Source organism: Glycine max, chromosome 20, assembly GCF_000004515.6.
Source record: "Glycine max cultivar Williams 82 chromosome 20, Glycine_max_v4.0, whole genome shotgun sequence".
Classification (NCBI taxonomy): Eukaryota; Viridiplantae; Streptophyta; class Magnoliopsida; order Fabales; family Fabaceae; genus Glycine; species Glycine max.
Window position 1 is genome coordinate 4,786,292 of NC_038256.2, and position 19,983 is coordinate 4,806,274.

Genomic DNA, 19,983 nt, shown 5'->3' on the forward strand with positions numbered 1-19,983 from the left:
TCCCTAGAAAGGGGATGGGCCATGCATCTAGAGATACTACTAATGCTAGAGATCGAAATGCTCAGGTGTGCAGCCACATTACTTGCAGCAGCAGAGTCAATACTCCTAAAGGCACTCAAATTGGTTCTTGTGAAAAAGGTAAATCTTTGAAACCTTCAATCCTATCTTCTTCAGCTGGAGACATAATATCATTACAAGTTGTAAAGTATATTTTTTTGAATATTTAATGCACTTATATCTAAGTTTATAATTTAAAATTATTAATTAACTTTAAATAATCTTAACTACCCCAATTGGTGGACATGGAAGGTATTGCTTATCTTCCCATGGCATGCTTGTGCGACTCAAATGTTTAATCAATAGTCATTTTCCTTAGTTAATTTTAATGACTACCATGTAGGAAGACTATCCAAGGCTCTCTGTTGCTGTTGCCGGTGATTGGAAGTTTGATGTGTACATGGGCATTGATGTATTTGGAAATAAATTTTAATTGTTATGAGTGGAACATAGGTCAGAAATTGAATTTGATCTACATGTTTTATTTCACTTTAAGCATACTCCCTGTGTGGGCATGGTCTTTCTCCCGTGTTTCATTTTGGCCGCAAGGCTATGAAATACCTCGTGTTCTTCACATTTAATTTCATTGGTTTCATTCTGGTTATTGCAGAATATATATGCACTTTAATGTTAAAACGGCCTTCAGAGAAGTTTCTTACTACATGTAGAACCCGTTCCCTTGGTCAAGCATCCAACTTGCCTCTAACTAGATATACTTTCACTAAAAAGATAATTATCACTTGGTCTCGTAAACTTTGTAGTACCAGCTAGTAGACACATTAAAAAAGCTATAATTTCATTTTTAATAGTCACGCACGTAATTAAATTTTTTTGTTTGATTTTTTAAAAATATCAACAATATTTAAGGACTTCTTGAATGAATTGAATTAGTAGATACATCTTATTTTGAATGAATTGAATTAGTAGGGCCATTGTTATTGGAAGTTCCCCTTGTTCGAGCCAGTAGCTTGACAAAGAAAAAAATTGGCAATGATTCTTTTTTTTTCTTTCTATTTTTGCTTTTAACTTCTCCTGATTCCTGTGTTTGTTTGCAGAAGTTTGTTCATGGGATGATAGATGGTGCTCAAAAAATTACAGCTCTTAATGGGTAATTCTCAAAATCATCTCTGTTTAATTACATTCGTTCTTTTAATATTATGAAGTCCTTTAGCATTAGCGTGATACATGAGTGAAGTGAAATTATACTGGTGTTTAGCCTGTTTCTCTCTAGTTCAACACTTAACAATTGAGGTGTTTATATGTGGAGCTGTTACTTGCTATCTTTTTAAAAATAATTTATTAATTTCCTAATAATTTTTTTTTAAACTTATAAATGTTTTAATTGTACTATAAAATTCTGTAACTGGTGAAACTAAGCATGTTTACGACTTATTAAAATGAATTTTGCATGTAAAAAATATGTTTACTTACAATCACTTATAGTTTATTTTTTTGAATTTTGTTACCACAAAAAATGGTCATAATACATTTTTTTAATCTTTTTGATATGTTTGTGCATTTAGCACTTTAAGAGTTACGGCTTCTAGGATATAAAGTTTGATTGATAATTATATTGTATTTTATTTGGTAAGATAGCATAAATAAGCATAATGTCAAAAATTGGATTATTTGGAAGAATCTTTTCTATATAATTAGTTTGATGCTTCAGATTAAAAAAGTCTCTTGTGAAAATTAATATATTGATATATTTACTATATTTAATGTGGTATGAAAATTATTTGGACCATATTTGTGAAAATTAAAATATTTACTATATTTAATTATATATTTTAGTATGAAATTATGAAAATATATACTGTTATTTAATAATAGTAGTAAACTTAAAAGTGTCTAATATTTAATAAACTATCTACTAAAATTATGTCCCATTTAATATTTAGCATGTTAAACACGTCTAATATTTAATAAAATACTATTAACCAAAATAAGAAAACATTTATTATTAGCCATGGCATGCTTGTGCGACTCAAATGTTTAATCAATAATCATATCATAATTACATTGTTTTGGAAATTATTATTTGTATTATTTGCAAGCTAATTAACACAATTCTTATGTCCAAAGAAGTGCGAATTGAAGGATTAATATTTATTACAAGTATAATAATTTTTTTGTGTTGCTAATATTTTATTGGTTCAACTATAACTATTTTATTTCATTTTTTTATGTTAAAGGTGGATAAAGTATACTTAAACACCCCCACAAAAATTGCTATCATAGACCATGAAAGGAAAAAAACTTTTGTACTACGAAAAGATGGGCTTCCAGATGCCAGTGAGTTTAATATTATTTAAAAGCTTTATGAGGTTTCCTTCTTATTATTGAGTATAGTATTCATATATTTACAACGACTATTTTCTTATTCATATATATCCACAGTTCTTATTGTGAAGGTCACTAGAAGAACTTGATTCCTTGCTTTTTCATGCATCAAGAAATGATTCCTTGCTCAGTCAAATCAATGAAGGCAAAAATCAATTCTGCCCTTGGCGCTCTGGACAGGTGATTTGTGTAGTTTTTGTTGTTTTTCTTGCCCATAATATCATTTTTACTTATTGCACATATTTCTCCGTGTCATACCAACTTACTGTATGTGTGGATATTAGTTGGAAGAGCTCAAAAATATTTCCAAATAAAAAATATTTAGTTGGAAGAGCTCAAAAATATTTTTACTCCGCCAATCACTAATAATTTTCTTAGATGCCAATCAATAATTTTACATTCAAGGTACATGCAATTATTATCATGATTAGTAGCATTTCATTCTTTATGGCCTATTTGATAAAAGTATAAAATTCTTCTCTTATATTAGCACTTTTTTTTTTTATTGAACTGATAGGAAATAAAATCTATTTAGAGACAAATGAATAATATTAGGGTGGTCGACGGCAGGCTAAGGTTAAAGTTTGTTAATATACTTATATTAAAAAAAATAAGGATGTGAACATTAATGAATACTTGTGAGATGTAAATATTTGTAAGCTGTAGATGAGAATGATATTACTCCTTGACGATGAGCTCCTTCACGATGAGATTGCCGGATCACAACGATAATAATTAAAAGGGTAAACAATCACGTACTAAGACTTTGTAAGTTGTAGGTGACTTTTTACGACAGTTGATTTATAACCGTCGTAGTTTATAATGTAGACAACGACTTATTAAGACGGTTTTGGAAATAACCGTCTTAGTAAACCAAGCAAAATAAATGTCTTTTTAAGACGGTTATTACAATAACCATTGTAAGTTCTAAGGACATTTTAAGACGTTTATTGTTTAACCGTCGTAAAAAGTGAGACATATAACGACGGTTATCAAAATTGTCGTGATTTTCTTTTTACCTTTTACGATGCCTAATTCTACGACGGTTTAAAACCGTCGTAAAATGCCTATTTTAACCGACTTAGAATACGTTATTTCTAGTAGTGACAAGATTAAATTAAGTAAAACAATAACTTTATCTAAGAAGTGAATTAGTTTTGAGTTAAATACATTTGGTTGAGACCTCACTATTATAAAAGTCAAAATTAGGGAGAAACATTTTCCACTTCTTATTTTGGATGTATTCCTCGTTAAACTACATAGTAGACACGAATTTGTATATGTTGCTAAAATTGGCATGGTAAAAAAATTAGAGATAGAAATCTTTATCCGTCTCTATATGGAGATAACTTTGATCCTAAATTGGTACGTTGTGTCACTAACGTTAGGCATGGAAGAAAATCAATTTGTCTTTGTTTGAAAGTTGCTTGTCTCTAATTAAAGACAAATTATACATTTTGTCTCTAAAATTTATATACAATTCGTCTCTAATAGTATAATGTAAAATTTTGTCTCTAATTAAAGATGGATTTGATATTTCATATCTGTTTTTTTTAAATACTTTTTGCTATTTTTGTATACATTTTCAAATTTAAAATCAATACTATTATAAATTATTACAATTGTTATTTGCTGGAATCCTAAATGAAAACCATCTCATTATGAAAAAAATTCCCGTCAGAATGCGTTTGGATAGAGAATTTTAATCGAGGAAAAGTAATTTATCAGAGAATTTGAATTTTTGTAATTTAGAATCATTGTTTGGATGCTTTTTATGAAGAATTTAAAATTTTGGAATTTTAAAACAGAATTTTAAACAACTAAAAATCTGGAATTTCAATTTCCTTATAAAAGATGAGAAATTAAAATTCTCTTCTTAGAGTCTTCTTCAAGAAACACCATCTGAACTCCTAAAATATCGATCGAATGTGAGCATAGAGGAACACGTATAATTAGCACACCAACCATATCTTCTCTTTTTTTTCATTCATTTTTTTCATCCTCATAATTTTAATTTTTTTTATCCAAACACAAAATTTTGAAAATAAAAGAATTTCAATTGAAGTATTTGAAATTTTTAGAATTTTAAATTTCTCAGAATTTTAAATTTCTCCATCCAAACACACTCTCAAGGAATTCAAGTGCAAGTGTATATTCATAGTTTCAAATATTATTGCTACTTGTAAAGCAAAATCATTGATGATCGCTTATTCGCTTTTGAATCACTAAATTACTGCAATGGTAGCAACACCTTTACAAAGTTCATATGAACAAACCCACAAACGTCTCACATTCGTAGTTTGGAGTGTCTATCTGAGCAATGCTAGCTGGAAAATTAAGTTAGAATAATTTTTCTCACACCATTTTTAAAATGCAGCCAAAATTACTTGTAATACCACTCTTTTCTGATATACATGAGAAAAAAGAGTTGGTGTGATGCTGATTGGGTCTACTGCATGAGAAATTACAATATTATGTAATTTCTCTTTTACTTGATTTTTTCTATGTAACCCTATAGGTTCTCATAATGATAGTAGTAATAATAATTCTCATTTAATTTTATAAACAATAAGTGATATCTAGTAATTAATATATCATTACCACTCAAGAGATGAAAATGTCAATAATATTTTTGTATAATTTTACCCCTTCATCCAGAAATCATAATTGTACGTAAAACATTGAATATGTCATTCTTTTATAGTCAAATATTTATTCTTCGAAACTTAAGTAGATACATTAGTGAAAAAAAGATCAATATCTTACACTTATTTCATCATGATCATGCATTTCACTATCTTATTGTATCAAGATGTTCCAAAAATACCATTCTTGTTATGTAAGGCAATAAAAGAGACTAATCTCAACTATAACACTTACATGTGTCTTTATGACTTATTATTTGTAGACATGGCAGGTAAATCTAAACCTGTGAGAACTCATTCACCTGACTCTTTGACATGAAAACCTACTTTGACCATAGTGAAGAAGGGTGGGTTGAGTTTAGGGATGTAACTCCTTGTCCCATCATGTCCTCGTCCCCCTAGTGCATAGATTTTTTGTTATAACACACACAATTACATTATTGTTAATATTTGTTTTTTATATTTTTATTTTATATGAGAGAAAAGCTAGTGACACTCATTTTAACATTCTCTTTCTAATACTCTCTTTACTATTTGTTATTTTTTTAAATTAAAATTTTGGGTGGGTCCCACTTCTAAATTAGGAGAGTGTGTCATTAAATGAGAAGTGAAATCCACCAAAATTTGCAATTACAATAAACTTCAACCAATAGTAGAGAAAATGTCACAGAGAGAGTTTATAGAAAGTGTCGCTAGCCTTTCTCCTTTTATAATTAATAAAAATAAAAAAATAATTATTTTAATGGTTAAGAGAGAATTAAGGAGAAATGAGGGTTCAAATACTTCTTACTAACAAAAAATAACAAAATTAAAATTATATATTTAATTAAAAATATAACTTTATTCTTAATTCTTAATTTTTTATTTATAAAAATTTATATATTGTTTAAATTAAAATATAATTAATAACTAATATATAATTTATTTAAAAATTAGAAATTAATTAAACTTGTAAAAAAATGTTTGGCGAAATTCCCATGGATTTTCCAAAACCCAATAAAATGCAATGGATATTAGATTGTGTATTAAAATTTTATACATGTCTCTTTTAGGATCAAACTCAATCCCACTCTATCTTTTGCAAAGATGGGGATGATGAAAGCTAAACTCGCCCCCAAAAATGTCCTATTATCATGCCTAGCTGTATGAATAATTTCCAAATTCGTCATCACCTTGTTACAAGTAAATTTGGATCACATATATTAAAACATACAACTTCCTATGGAGGAATTAATGTATCAATTCCAAGTTAAAGGACTACATACACCATGATCACTTGGAAAATCTCTTTTGACAATATTTGCATAATGTTCTATATAGCATTCTCATGGTGAGCCAATATATAACACCTTATTATTTTAATATGTACCTATAAGAAAACTTGATATTTCATATCCATAACTCGTATGACATGGATATTAGCCTATGCAAATGCTAGTCTCAATTTATCCTTGTCAACCTTGTTAGCAATAATATTTTATTAGAGATATTTAAGAACATTATTCATTATCTAATGGGATCTCATGATCAAGATATGTACTTGGCGTCCTATGGTATTAAAGTTACTATTCAGATAATTTTATCATGTTAAAAAACACATAACAAATGAAACTTCTCATATGATTATAAAATAGGTCAAATAACCTTTTTGGTCATTTATCTTCTTTTTTTTTTTTGCTTAGTTTAATCTTTTATCTTCTAAAAATTTTATTTTGGTCCTTTATATGTTAAATTGATTCAAAATGATCATTTCGTTAAGTTAAAGATTAGCATCATTAATACTTTCACCCACCTCTATTTTCGTTCTCTCTCTCTTGTACCTTATACCATTTTTTCTCATATCAAACACTCCAAGGCCTCTTCTTCCCCAAACCCTAACCCTAGCCCAAGCCCCAAGCCCCAAACCCCAAATCCCAAATCTCCCATCCCGTGCTTCCCCAACCTCACCTTTCCCGCAATAAAACCACTTATCCATTGTCTCTGGGTCTTTGCTAGTTTTGGACCTCTTTACCTCTCCTTAAATATCTTGTTTGTGTTTCTTTTAGTGATTCAAGGGATGTGGTCAACGGTGACACATGACACACAGTCAGTGATGATGTAGGATGCGATAATGAGGAGGGGAGGAGAATAGGGTGGCATGAGGGGAGAAAACAAAAAGAAATGACATAACACAAAAAAGAGGAGAAGAGATTTGTTGTTTGTTGGGGGGGGGGGGGGGGGGGGGAGAGGGAAGTCATTTGAAGGAAGATGAGGGGGAGCAATAGATGGTGGTAGTGTAGTGGCAAATGAGGGGAACTGTCGCCTTTGACATGGTGTTGCGGTGGTGTTTCATTTCTTCTTCTTTTTTCCTACCTTTCCTTGTTTTGGTAGTTTTGTTGCTTATTTGGGATTGCAATGAATGTTAATGTCGAGAAATTTGTGTTCTTGATTTGTGGTTCCAATCGATAGTGTGATGGCTTCCATCAAGTTTTGGTCTATTTGTGATTTGGATCTAGAGTGAAAATTTATGTGGAATTTGATAAATTGTTGTTGCAATTTGTGATTTGGTCTTAGATTTATTTGTTATCATATTTTGTTTCAATCTCAAATTTAGAATACTTTTGTTAGGTGGTTTGAAAAGAGAGGGGGAGGAGGAGGGATGAGAGGAAGAAAAGATATTTTGTGACGGTTTTTAACTATTAATTTCTTGATCTAATTAATGACGTTAACTATAGATGGACAAAAGGACTATTTTGAACCAATTCAAAAATATAGATGACCAAAATGAAGGTTTTAAAAGATAAAAAAACAAATTGAATAAAAAAAGATAAATGACAAAAAAGATCATTTGATGTATAAAATAAAAGCATTATGTATAAATGAAAAGCTAGTCTAGTAAAAAAACTTTGGTCTCTAGGACTTAGCATTAATATTATTGTGACTATTATGTCAATGAATTGGAAATAAACTAAATAATTAAGAGCAACTGGATATAAATCACAAAATAAATAACAAGAAATTTAGAAAGAAAAATATTTTACAGGGAGAATAAAGGGGATTAACAACACCTATATGCTTACTCTTAATTGACTTTTCTCATGCTAGCTTGTTAATTGTGTACGTCTTCCTTTTTTTATTTGACTGAGAATTAAAACCTAAGATAATTTTTTTTAATGAATCTCTGAATTAAGAGAGTTATTAACTGATTGTATAGTTGTTAAATCATAATCTTCACGGACATATTTTTGTTTCTTATTTTTTATTGTTTATATATGATTGATAAACTTACCGTATTCTTGATTATATATATGCAATTTTGATTGTCTATGAAATATAGTGCAAAATGCAATAAATTAAAGCTCGAGTCCATTTTGTTTATTTGTGGATTAGTATTTTCTTTCACCATACTAGCTCTTACTGCGAGGAAAGTGAGTAATAGGAATGTAGAACCATGAATATTATGAATATTATGGTAGATCTCACTAACAAAAGATTGGCATATTGCTGCTTCAAGACCTAACTTTCTGTTGTTGCGTCAATAAAGATTGAAAATGACCTTGATATGTATAGACGTAAAAGAATGGGAATTTATCAACTTTCTCTATTTTGGAGTTCTTTAATTAAATAAGAGTGAAAAGAAAGTACAGCCATCAAATTTCCATTTTTATAATCTTCAAAAAGTGGCACCCGTTAATTTTAATGGCTTTTCTCTTTTCCTAATGTATTAAATAACCAATAAAGGGGAAAAAGAAATCTATATTTTTTTTACAAATCACAAAATCCTGTAACAGACGCAATCGTATTTAAATTGAGTAGAATTATTATTCTCTCTATTTCTTTAATCTAGCAAGTAAACATCTAGTACAGTGCAACAACTTTTTTTTTATAAAAAATAAAGTAAAAAAATAACAAACTTTGATCCAGAGAAAAAGTATATTTAAAAAAATTGAATAACCATTTTATAATTTAAAGAGTAAAAGAAATTGAAAATTAAAATTTGTATTTATTTTTTCATGTTAACATTAAAGGAAAAAGTATAACTTATAAATTGATAATTCTTTAAAATTTAAAGTGATTAATAACCATAAAATAATGTGTCATAAAGAAAAAGAGAATATAATAAAAAAACTTATATTAAAATTTAAAGACTCTAATTTACAATATAAAGATCCATATAGTTTTACACTCTCCGTCTTTGTAAATGGTTTTAAAAAAGTGTATTTAAATTAATTTATTTTAAAGAAAACATTTCTAATCCATTTTTTTCAAATAATATTATTTAAAAAAAAAACAGTTATCCCTTGGAGGTACCATAGTTACACATCATCAAGGCACTCATCTCCACATATTTGAATAAGTGGCATAAGTTGAATGTAAACTTACAAAAAAGAAAGAAAAAAACAAAGATGCCTCCAACTTTATTTAGATAATGGCAAGCAGAGGGCATATGAGTTGATATTTGTGCATATATATATATATATATATATATATATATATATATATATATATATATATATATATATATATATATATATATATATATTGCATGATTGAAGAATAAAAAAATAAAATAAAAATTAGATAATAATCCTTATGGATTAACATAATTAAAGAAAAAAATCTTAAGAAAAAAAAAAGTAACAATAGAATTCTAACCAACGAAGACTAGTAAGTTTATTCTTCACCATTGGATTTTTAGTCTAAGAATCTCCTTTCCTTTCTCTTTTCTCCCCCTAGTTTTCCTCATCTCACACATATATATATATCTGTACACCAAGATATTTACTCAACAGATATCATCTAATTCTGGAACAAAACACCTGTTTCAGTTTTAACAGGCTCTAGATGGTATTGGTAGCTAGAGAAGCCATAGTGAAACACTTCTTCTGTCCTAGGAATCCTGCATAGAGAGGTTGTTCAACAAAACAATTTCTTAACTTGTCAGCAAAATGAGGTTGCACTTGATTTGGCTCACTGTGATTCATTCCCATTTAGGTCTGCTCGCGGAAGGTAAGAGACCGCGATAGAGCCGCAGGGTTGGCCTGCAACACCGGCGATGATGCTTCAACCATTTGATGATTGATATCATTTCCCTTGGATGATGGAAAAGCCTTGAAAAGGCCTCCGGAACTGGCCTTGTCATCATTCTTGATCCCTAGTTTTGACCACATGGAAATGGAACTCTTTGCAGCTTCTCTAGGGTCATCAATTCTAAGTGTCTTGGGGATCAAGGCATTGTGTTCTGAGCTGTTGTGCTCCATGTCATGCATTTCTCTTTGTGAATTGGATGAAGCAATGATGTTTCCATCCCTTGAGTGTTTCCCCAAAGTAGGGTTAGAGACAGAGTTGTTAACAGAAGATTGGGGTGAGATAGCTGATATATTGTTATTCCAAGAGGGTGGCATATAACTCCAATATGCAGGTGTAGTATACAATGATAAAGGGTACCCTTGTGGGAAAAATGTAGGAGGAGGGATAGGATAAGGCCAAGGTGCACTTGGAAAGTATGGAAATTGAGGAGTGAAACCTTCAACAACTTTTTTATCCAATGATTCATGTGAGCCACTATGGCTTAAAGTTGATGTTGTTGCAACAGAATTAACTCCAGTAGAGTGACCACTAGTACCATCCTCCTCCTCCTCCTCCTTTCTATAGGAAACAAAACTATTTGGCTCAGTTACATGAAACCCATTTGGAACACAACTTTGTGCTCTCTCAGCAATGTTCAACATAGATGCCATCGTATCACAAAGGGGAGAATCAGGACCAAAGGTCATAACAGCATTATGCAATCCATTGGGGGCATTGAGTGTGGCTCCCTGAAGCCCTTCAGAGAACATTATGTGCCGGTAATGTGACACGGTCGCCGAGGAATTCTTGTTCTTTCGACGACCGGCTCCTGCCGGCACATTTCTCATTGTACCTCCAGCTGTCCAGTATCTCTGGCAGTTCTTGCAGAAATGGCGAGGTTGGTTGACATTGTAGTTGTTGTAGTAACAGAATTTGGTTTCCATGCTATTGCATCGCGGGCATGGAAGTACCTTGTCAGGTTTCTTTAGTGTTTTTTCTTCAGAAGCACTTTTCTCGCTTTTTTCTCCATTTGTGGAGGATTTCGGTATTGATGTCTCGGTTTCTGCTGAGGGAGTCTTAGGATTCTCAAATATGCCTGAAGATGTTGTGGAAGATTTCAAATCCTCTGTGGTTTGATGTGAGGCATCATCATCATCTTGTGATGAGGTAAGTACTTTCCTTGATGGTTCCTAAAACAATGAACATGATCAATGTTAGAAATGCTAATTTATTTACTATAACTACAATAGTGGAATTAGAAAACAGTGAACTCAAAACCTCATATATGAAACAAAAGGATAAGTATATTGGTATAATAGTATTTATCAAGAGTGTAAGATATGTTAAGACATATAAATTTTGCGTGAAGCATGTTATGACATAGTGCGAAAATAGAAGCATTAGACAGGTGAAATTGATTTTGTTTTTCTTTGACTTAGTGACACTGATTCACCATACAAAATATCTTGGATAATTTAAGCGAAAAAGTAGGAGGGTGAGTGAATTCATACCACGGAAAACGGGGGAGAAATTATTTTTCCTTTCACGTTAAGGAAGCTAACAGTGTACTTTGTTTAATGAATGAAAACGCTCACGTGATAGTGCATAGTCAATAAGAACAATTCAGTACTAAAATCCCAATTCTAGAGATGCAAAACAAAATCACAATTCTAGAAGGCAACGGTTCCACGGTGAAACTAAAAATCCCAAATATGGTATTTGATATTTACAAATTTTGTACTAAAATGTACAGGAATAGAAAACAAAGGAAGTTCTGGAATTCAGGGCAGGGAAGAAAAAAAATTATAAGAGTATGAAACAGCTGGAAAATAAATAAATCCAACATATTCTATAAATAAGTCCTCGTGATGTCACAAGGTTATAGGTCTTTTGATAATTGTTAAATAAGGACTTGAATAATATGGACAAAAGTGTCAAACTAAAATAGTGAAGCTCCAATTAAAGTCCATGGCGTGAAAAGCAACGCTTGATAAAGAGTTAAGTAAAGCAATAAATCTAACAAGAAAATATTCAAGCCAACGAGGTAGCAATTAACATGTGATGCTGAAAGAGATCCAATAAGAAATAAACACAATGATTTTTATTTTATTTAAAAAAATCCATTGAACTTGCTATGATTAAGAACCCGGTTTTGGACAATTTTTTTTTCTAAATAATAGAATTAGAAAAATCACTAAGCAAATTCATTGACTGTAAAACAGAATCGCAAAAATAAAGCAAGCCAAACCACAAAATATATTCTATGCTATATTCTTATACTTCTATTGCATAATGGAGATTGGATCCAATTTCACCGAAAGGAACTAGGCAATGAATTCTAGCCACCACTTAATAAATGATTGAATAAATTCAAATTCAATACCCACATATTAAAAACTTATATTAAAAAGAAAATCAACATAACCATAGAAAATTGCAAAAAAAGCCTCTCAATTCAATTCAATTGACACCAAGGCAAGAAGGAAGCTTTTTCACGATTTAAAAAAACCCATTAACAATTGAGCGGTTCTGAGAAATGGGTCGCGGTTAGATTTGCAAATCATCATGGTTTCCCCCAAATTTAATTGAGACCAAGACAAGACAACTTTAACAACACCTACCTCAGGTTCATGCTGTTGTTGTGTTGCAGAAGAGGTAACTTCACGAGGAGAAGAGGAAGATGAAGGGGCACAAGCAGGTCCTGAAGCAGAAGCAGAAGAAAAAGAATCATTGATGTGTGTGTGTGGCAGCGAAATTGTCCTTCCAAAAAGCTTTATCGCAGGGTCCTTAACCTCTGACATTCCTGTGTTGTAACAGTTTCAGGTTCAAGAATCTCTCTCTTGTTGTTGCTTCTCTTTCTAGGGAAAAAAATGGGGAAAGAAACGAGGGAAAATATATTACATAAGTACAGACAGATACATATATAGAGAAGTTGGTTTGGTGTAGCGTTGTGTTGTGTTCAGTAACTTTTTTGTGTGTCTTTTTGTAATGTTAATTATTTAATTATTATTGATATGAAAACGGATAATGAATAGTCTGAAGTCTGAACTGTGAAGTGGTGAGGTTTGTTTGTTTGTGTTTTTATTTTAGGAAGAAAATTAATTAAATTGCTGTTTGCCACTTCAGCAAGTAGGGGAATTTTTTGAGCCACAAGTTCTTGTGGCCTATGAGATCTTGTGTGTGCTGTTGGATTCCCCACATTGCTTCTAAAGATAGTGCTGTTCTGTCCCACCCTTTTTCATCCCCGTCAGCACTTTCACTTTTTGCCTTTTTCGTCAACCACTCTTGATAAGACTTTCTTTTGTGTATTGGTTATTAGTAAACTCAAATTAATTTCAATTAATATGAGTTAAAATTGAATTGATTAAAATTATTTGTGTATGAATTGAGATATGAATTTAAATTTATATATCCGATTAAAATCGGATTGAAGTGGTCAAAATCGATTAAAATTTTTAGAGTTGTTTGGTTTAATTCTAAATATTGTTAATATTGGAATTTTAATTGTTGGAACCTCTTAAAATATTACTTTCAGGTACAATATTATTAGTTTCACCTTTTTTTCATATTTATCTTTTCTGTCATGTTTATAATATTAATGAATCATATTTTATTTATTTGTTTCGTTAAATCTAGTTGCAACAAATCTGGCTATAACAAATCTGGTTGCAGAAAAACTTATTATAAGAAATTAATTTGTAAGAAATAGTTATGATTCATACTATTATAACAAATCTCGTTGAAGATTTTTTGTTTTAATTTGTATTAGTGTATTTTAGAATATTATGTTAATGATATTAAATGAATTGATTTTACTACTTTCAGACATTGGATAATATTGTGTTAATTATATTTAATAATTGAATGAATTATGATATAAAATAATAGTTTTAAGAAAAAAAATATATCAAATTTAAATGGGTAACTTATTGGTCCAAACTGAAACAAACCATTATGAATGAGTTGAGTTCGGTTTCAAAAATAAATTGTGAAAATCGAACCGAAGCAAACCAATAAAATTTAATTAGATTAAATCTTAAATTTGGGCAAAACCAACCCGAACCGCCCACAAACATTCCTCTTCTTTGCTCTTCCTTCTTCCTAATCAAATTGACTCTATGTTAATTTCTTCTTCTTCTTCTTATTTATTAATTAGTTTAAATGTTTTTTTAATGGTAAGTAAATATGATTTTTTTGACTTTCTTCATGAGACTAGAGATATTTTTACGATAAATAATTCCAATTGAGTCAAATATAATTATTGTGGACAATAAAATTTTGAATACTAATTTTTTATCGACTATAATAATTTTTCTTAATTCAAATAGGAATGTTCTCTATTCATAAGATTATTGATATTGTTTTACAAGACGTAATTTTAATTGAGTCAGATATAATAATTATGGACAACAAAACTTTGAATACTAAAAAAGAAAACTTCATCATCTATAGTAATTCTAGTTAACTTGAATATGAATGTTTTCTATTTACAAGATTATAGATATTGCTTTTCAAGAAATAATTGCTATTGAATCCGATTTTATGGTGCACAATAAAACTCTGGATGCTCAAAATGAAAATTTTATAGTCTATGGTAATTATTCTTAACTCGAATATGAATGTTCTCTATTTACAAGATTATAGACATATTACCATAAAAAAAACAAGATTATAGATATTGTTTTTACAAGAAATAAGTTCATTTGAGTCAAATATAATTATTATCGACAATAAAACTTTGAATACTCAAAAAAATAAAAAATAAAAACTTTATCGTCTATAGTAATTTCACTTAACTTGAATGAGAATGTTCTCCTTTCAAAAGATTATAAATATTTTTTTACAAGAAATATTTCCAATTGAGTAAGGTATAATTATTACGGACAATAAAACCTTGAATATTCAAAAGAAAAACTTTATCATCAATAATAGTTATGGCTAACTTGAATAGGAATGTTCTCCTTAAAATACTAAAATTATAGGTAGCCTTGTAAAAAATAATTTTTTTATCATAGTTATTGTAAAATAATTTTTTTTATAGTATGTGTTTGGTTAAAGAAAAAAAAGTAAAACAAAAAAGAAAGAAAGAAAATGATTTTTAGAAATAAAAATATTCTTTTCTTTGACCTTCTTTCAAATTCAAATTTCAAATTTTTCCTTCTTTCTCATTCTCCAGTCTCTTTCCTTCATTGCAAATAGGGGTTTAGTCTTTCCATTCAATAACAAATTTTTTTTTATGCTAACAGTAGTTTTGGATCTTTCATCAACAAGAATTGTTTGTATGAAATATTAAATAAAGTTTCATTTTATTTAATCTGAACAATAAATTTCAGTTCACTTCAAATCAAATTTCATATCAATAAAAGTAGATAAAATTAATAGAAAAATTCTTATACAATTGAGCACAATTATTTTATAATAATTATTTATTTAATTTATTTCTTATGTTCCCGTTCACAATAAAGATAATTTTTTCATATAAAATTAAGTTCGAGTGGTGAGAGATGGGAGGGAACCCCAACTAGGTTGACACCCGAAAGATCTCACACACACAAACCCCAAATACCATTAAAATAAAATAAGAAAAAGGAGATAGTAATTGGGGGGACTCTAGGAAAACCCAAAAAACGAAACTAACAAAATCTATAGTTAGATAAATAATGTTTATCCTTAAGAAACTCACCTTCCACAAGACTGGAAATCGAGTTCCACGACGAGTTCTAGCTTGCAATAGTTGGCAAAAGCACTAGTTTGAGGTCTTTTTAAAAACTATTTATCAAAAGGGGGTTGTTTTGAAATTATTTACCGGGGGTCTGTTTTTATTTGTACTAGTGGAGAGCCCGTGCGATGCACGGGTCGGTATTTTACTATAAGTGACATAAATACTATTTGTCAAAGTGTTGTTTGTATCATTAGACGGTAAGTGAACAAATAATATTTGTGAGGGTATTTTTTGTATAATTTTACTGTAAGTGACATAAATACTATTTGTTAACATGTTGTTTGCATATAACATAAAAATAATTTGTATGAAGAGTTGATTGAGTTAAAAATATTTTAAAATTGATTTAAACTATATAAAAGAAACATAGGAAATAAAATAAAAAATATTTTGTTTTTCAGGAAAAATATTATTTTAGATGTATTTAATTGTGAAGAGGGACTAAATTTTTAAAATAATTTTGTAGTGGGCCTGATAGGTGGTGGTATCACACCCTTCTCAAAAGAACCGTACGCGAGACTCTCGCATCAACATAAATACTATTAGTCATGGTGTTGTTTGTAGATAAGATAAATAGTCAGCTTGTTGTTTGTATATAAGATAAATAGTCAGCGTGTTGTTTGTATATAACATAAAGATAATTTACAAAAAGAGTTGATTGTGTTGGAAATATTTTGAAATTGATTTAAATTATATAAAAGAAATATAGGAGATTAATTTAAAAATATTATGGTTTTGCAGGGAAAATTTTATTTTAGATGTATTTTATTGTGAAGAGGGACTAAATTTGCATAATTAGTGGGCATAAATATTATTAGTCAGGGTCCTGTTTGTATATAACATAAAGATTGTTTGTAAAAAGAGTTGATTGTGTCAGAAACATTTTGAAATTATTTTAAATTATATAAAACAAACATAGGAAATAAATTAAAAAATATTGCGGGTTTGCAGGGTATTTTACTGTAAGTGGCACAAATATTATTAGTCAAGGTTCTGTGTTGGTATTAGTCAAGGTGCTATTTGTATATAATATAAAGATAATTTGTAAAAAGAGTTGATTGTGTTGGAAACATTTTGAAATTGATTTAAATTATAGAAAAGAAACATAGGAAATAAATTCAAAAATATTTTATGCAAATGAACATAAAGACCAAAACAAACCACATACAAAAGTGTGTAAAAAAGAACAAAACAGAAATAGTAGTAGGCATCAAAACGAACAGAAAGACATAAACAATAGCAATGTAAATTAGAATCAGACAAAGCTCACGCATGTTTTCACTACTTTCAGTCCAAAAGAAACCGAAAAAGGTAAACAGACAATGAACACATAACCGCAAAAAAAGAAGCAAATGCAAGACAAACCAAAAGTTCACTTTCGTATGAAATTTTTTTTTCCACATAAATTATATATATTAATGTGGTCTAAGAACACAACATGGTGTGATAGGATTTTTTTTTCTGATCAAGTAAATCTGAAAACAGATCATGAATATTACATGGTCTATAAAACATAAACACTGGAAGAGGCAACAAATAAATATGAGATCACTATAGCAGGGAATGTGTAAGATGAGCAAAGTAGACAACAATATCGCTTTATCAACAATGTTTAGTTTACCATACCAAAAATTTGTAGTACATCAGTTATAAATTACTAATATAGCAGATTAAATTAAACAGAGTCATTTCATTCAAATTCAATCCATGAAATCTCAAAATTGAGTGATACATTTGTTAACAATGTCATATGACAAAACAAAATCTAAAAGCCAAAATTTATGTGTAACACATGTCAACTGCATCAAAAATATAGTCGATGCGCAAAATGCTTAATTGTGGCTCTACCAATAATATTCATGTTGAAAATAAAATAAAAATAACATGTGCATACAATAGTGATCGTATTGTGAGAAGTCAGAAAACAAAATAAAAATGTTTTTATGAACCAATACTCATGCAAGAAAACATGTACCCACAAAGGTCAGCAGAACAAAAAAAACACAAAATAAAAAATTGAATGACAGTACCCAAAATGCAAAAGCCAAGAAAACAGATGCAAGGCCAATTTTTGATGGGTGAAGTAAAAAAGAAGAAAACGAAAGGAACAAAAGGAGTGGGTGAAAATGAAAATGCCAACACAAAAAAATAAATGTTGTTTCAATTAAATGAGAGGAGAGGGGAAAAACATAAAAGACAAAAAGATAGATAAATCAAAGTACATAAACTAAAGCTAATAGTCCCAATTCTTTCTCCGGCGGATGACAATTTCCCATATTTTATCAATGGTCCTGTAATAGAAGGAGATTTCATCACCGTGGGAGAAATCATTATCTGCAAGGAATTGATACCATGATTGTACAACATATTTGCGTCCAACTCCACCATCAACCACGACAACATTCCACTGTAATGGAGGTTCAAATCTTCTGAGAATGGTCATGTGTTGACCACAGGCATTTACATGTGTCATGGCACAGTTGGGGAGTCTCTGCATGGGAAAAAAACAACATGATATATAAGCATGAATTAATAAGCAACATTGAAGAGGTTTTCATTGTTACCAGTGGTCCTGGTGCACCAAGCATTGATTGTGTGATTTCAACTGTCCAAATATGTTGTCTTGACATAACTTTTGGCCTTCCGCAAGTTTGGCATTCCAGTGAGGGAACGAAATAAAGATCAAACATGGATTTGTTGTTGCATGCCAATAATTTAATCATCACAGATTCAAAAATTGATAAATCTTTTCTGAATTCTTTCAGCCCTTTCGCAAAGTCGACTTTTTCCTGATGCTGCCTTAGCCTGATTTGGTATATTGTGCCATCATATCTAAAGTTGACAAACTCAGGGTATTCTGGTGCCCATTGTCGGTGGTAAAAAGAGGGCACTTCTATAATGTCCTGCAAATAATCATAGCAAGAAAGCAAATATGAAACTATATGAAGAATAAAAACAATTAGTATGTAACATTACCATATCATTGTGTAATACTGCAGTGAACTGTAGGATTAATGGATTTGTGTGAATTGGATATTGAATCTGCAGTGAGAGGAAATGCAAAAAATGAAAACCAAGTATGGTACTGAAATAGGAAAGTGTAAAATATCTGGAAAATTACAATAACATAATAAAATGAATGAATAGGACTATCAGTGTTTTGTGGTTTGTTCTAGAATTACAATGTGCGACTATTGTTGAAGATGAGAGATCGATATAGGCCCCAATTCCAAAGTTTAGCAGCATAATTTGCTATCCAGAAAAAATTGAGGTAAAGAATAAGCATAAAAAAAGGGATTGTAATGTGCAAAGTCATGAAGAAACAGAGGAAATAACAATCCTACCAGCAGAATATTATATTTAATTGCTATCTATCAGTGGTATATTCCAAATAAACAAAGCAAATAACAATGGAAATTGTGAATTTGTTGTCTGCTGGTAAAAAATGAAGAAAATAATGTTTACAATAGTTGACAATATTAATGAGTCAAAATATATCCGTGTATGCATTCAAAACATAAAGGAAGAAAGAAGGTTTTGTTTCATAGCTAGATCAAGATCAGAATAGCAGGAGACAAAGAAAACCTAGGTATGACAAAGGTCACGCATTTTTTCAGTATTTCAGTCGAAAGCAATATACATAAAAACCAAATAAAAAATAAAACGATTACATGCAAAGGAAATCAAAAGCTGAGCGAGTAGGAAGCAAAACAAAAACCCAAACCGAAAAAGGAAAACAGAGAATGAGCAATGTTCAAAGTAATTTGAAAAAGTAAGCGAGTAATTGGTTTTACATTCACCTTGCTTGTTGCTGATGATGAATCAAAACTGGTACTTGTCTTGGTTGTGTCAGTCGATAACTATGAAGCCATTCTCCAAGCTGTGTCAGTATTTTTTGTTAAAGGAATGAACATTGAATATTTGCCGAAGAAGTGGTTTGTGGAGAATAAATGTTGCAGTGACACAGTGGTTGGTGAAAATGTGTAAGTGGCGGAATACGGAGGGGTTTGAGAATTGTCGAGCATTCAATGCAGTATGACAAGATTGGAGGTGGAGAGTCATGTGAATCATTGTGAATGTATCTGTGGTGGTGTACACAGCCAAAGTGTTTTTTTTTTTACTAAATGTCCACAACCAATATTGATATTTATAAAAATGTAGGAAAAC

The 19,983-nt window shown here is 30.1% G+C and overlaps 1 protein-coding gene across 1 annotated transcript; it reads right to left on the reverse strand.

Moving 5' to 3' along the window:
* Positions 1–9,601: 9,601 nt before the first annotated feature.
* LOC100807731 (cyclic dof factor 1) lies at positions 9,602–13,109 on the reverse strand. The gene is made up of 2 exons (XM_003556685.5): positions 12,716–13,109; positions 9,602–11,284 (listed from the first exon to the last, which is right to left on the reverse strand). The coding sequence occupies exons 1-2, from the start codon at positions 12,893–12,895 to the stop codon at positions 10,016–10,018; spliced, it is 1,449 nt and encodes a 482-aa protein (XP_003556733.1). The 5' UTR covers positions 12,896–13,109; the 3' UTR covers positions 9,602–10,015.
* Positions 13,110–19,983: the final 6,874 nt, after the last annotated feature.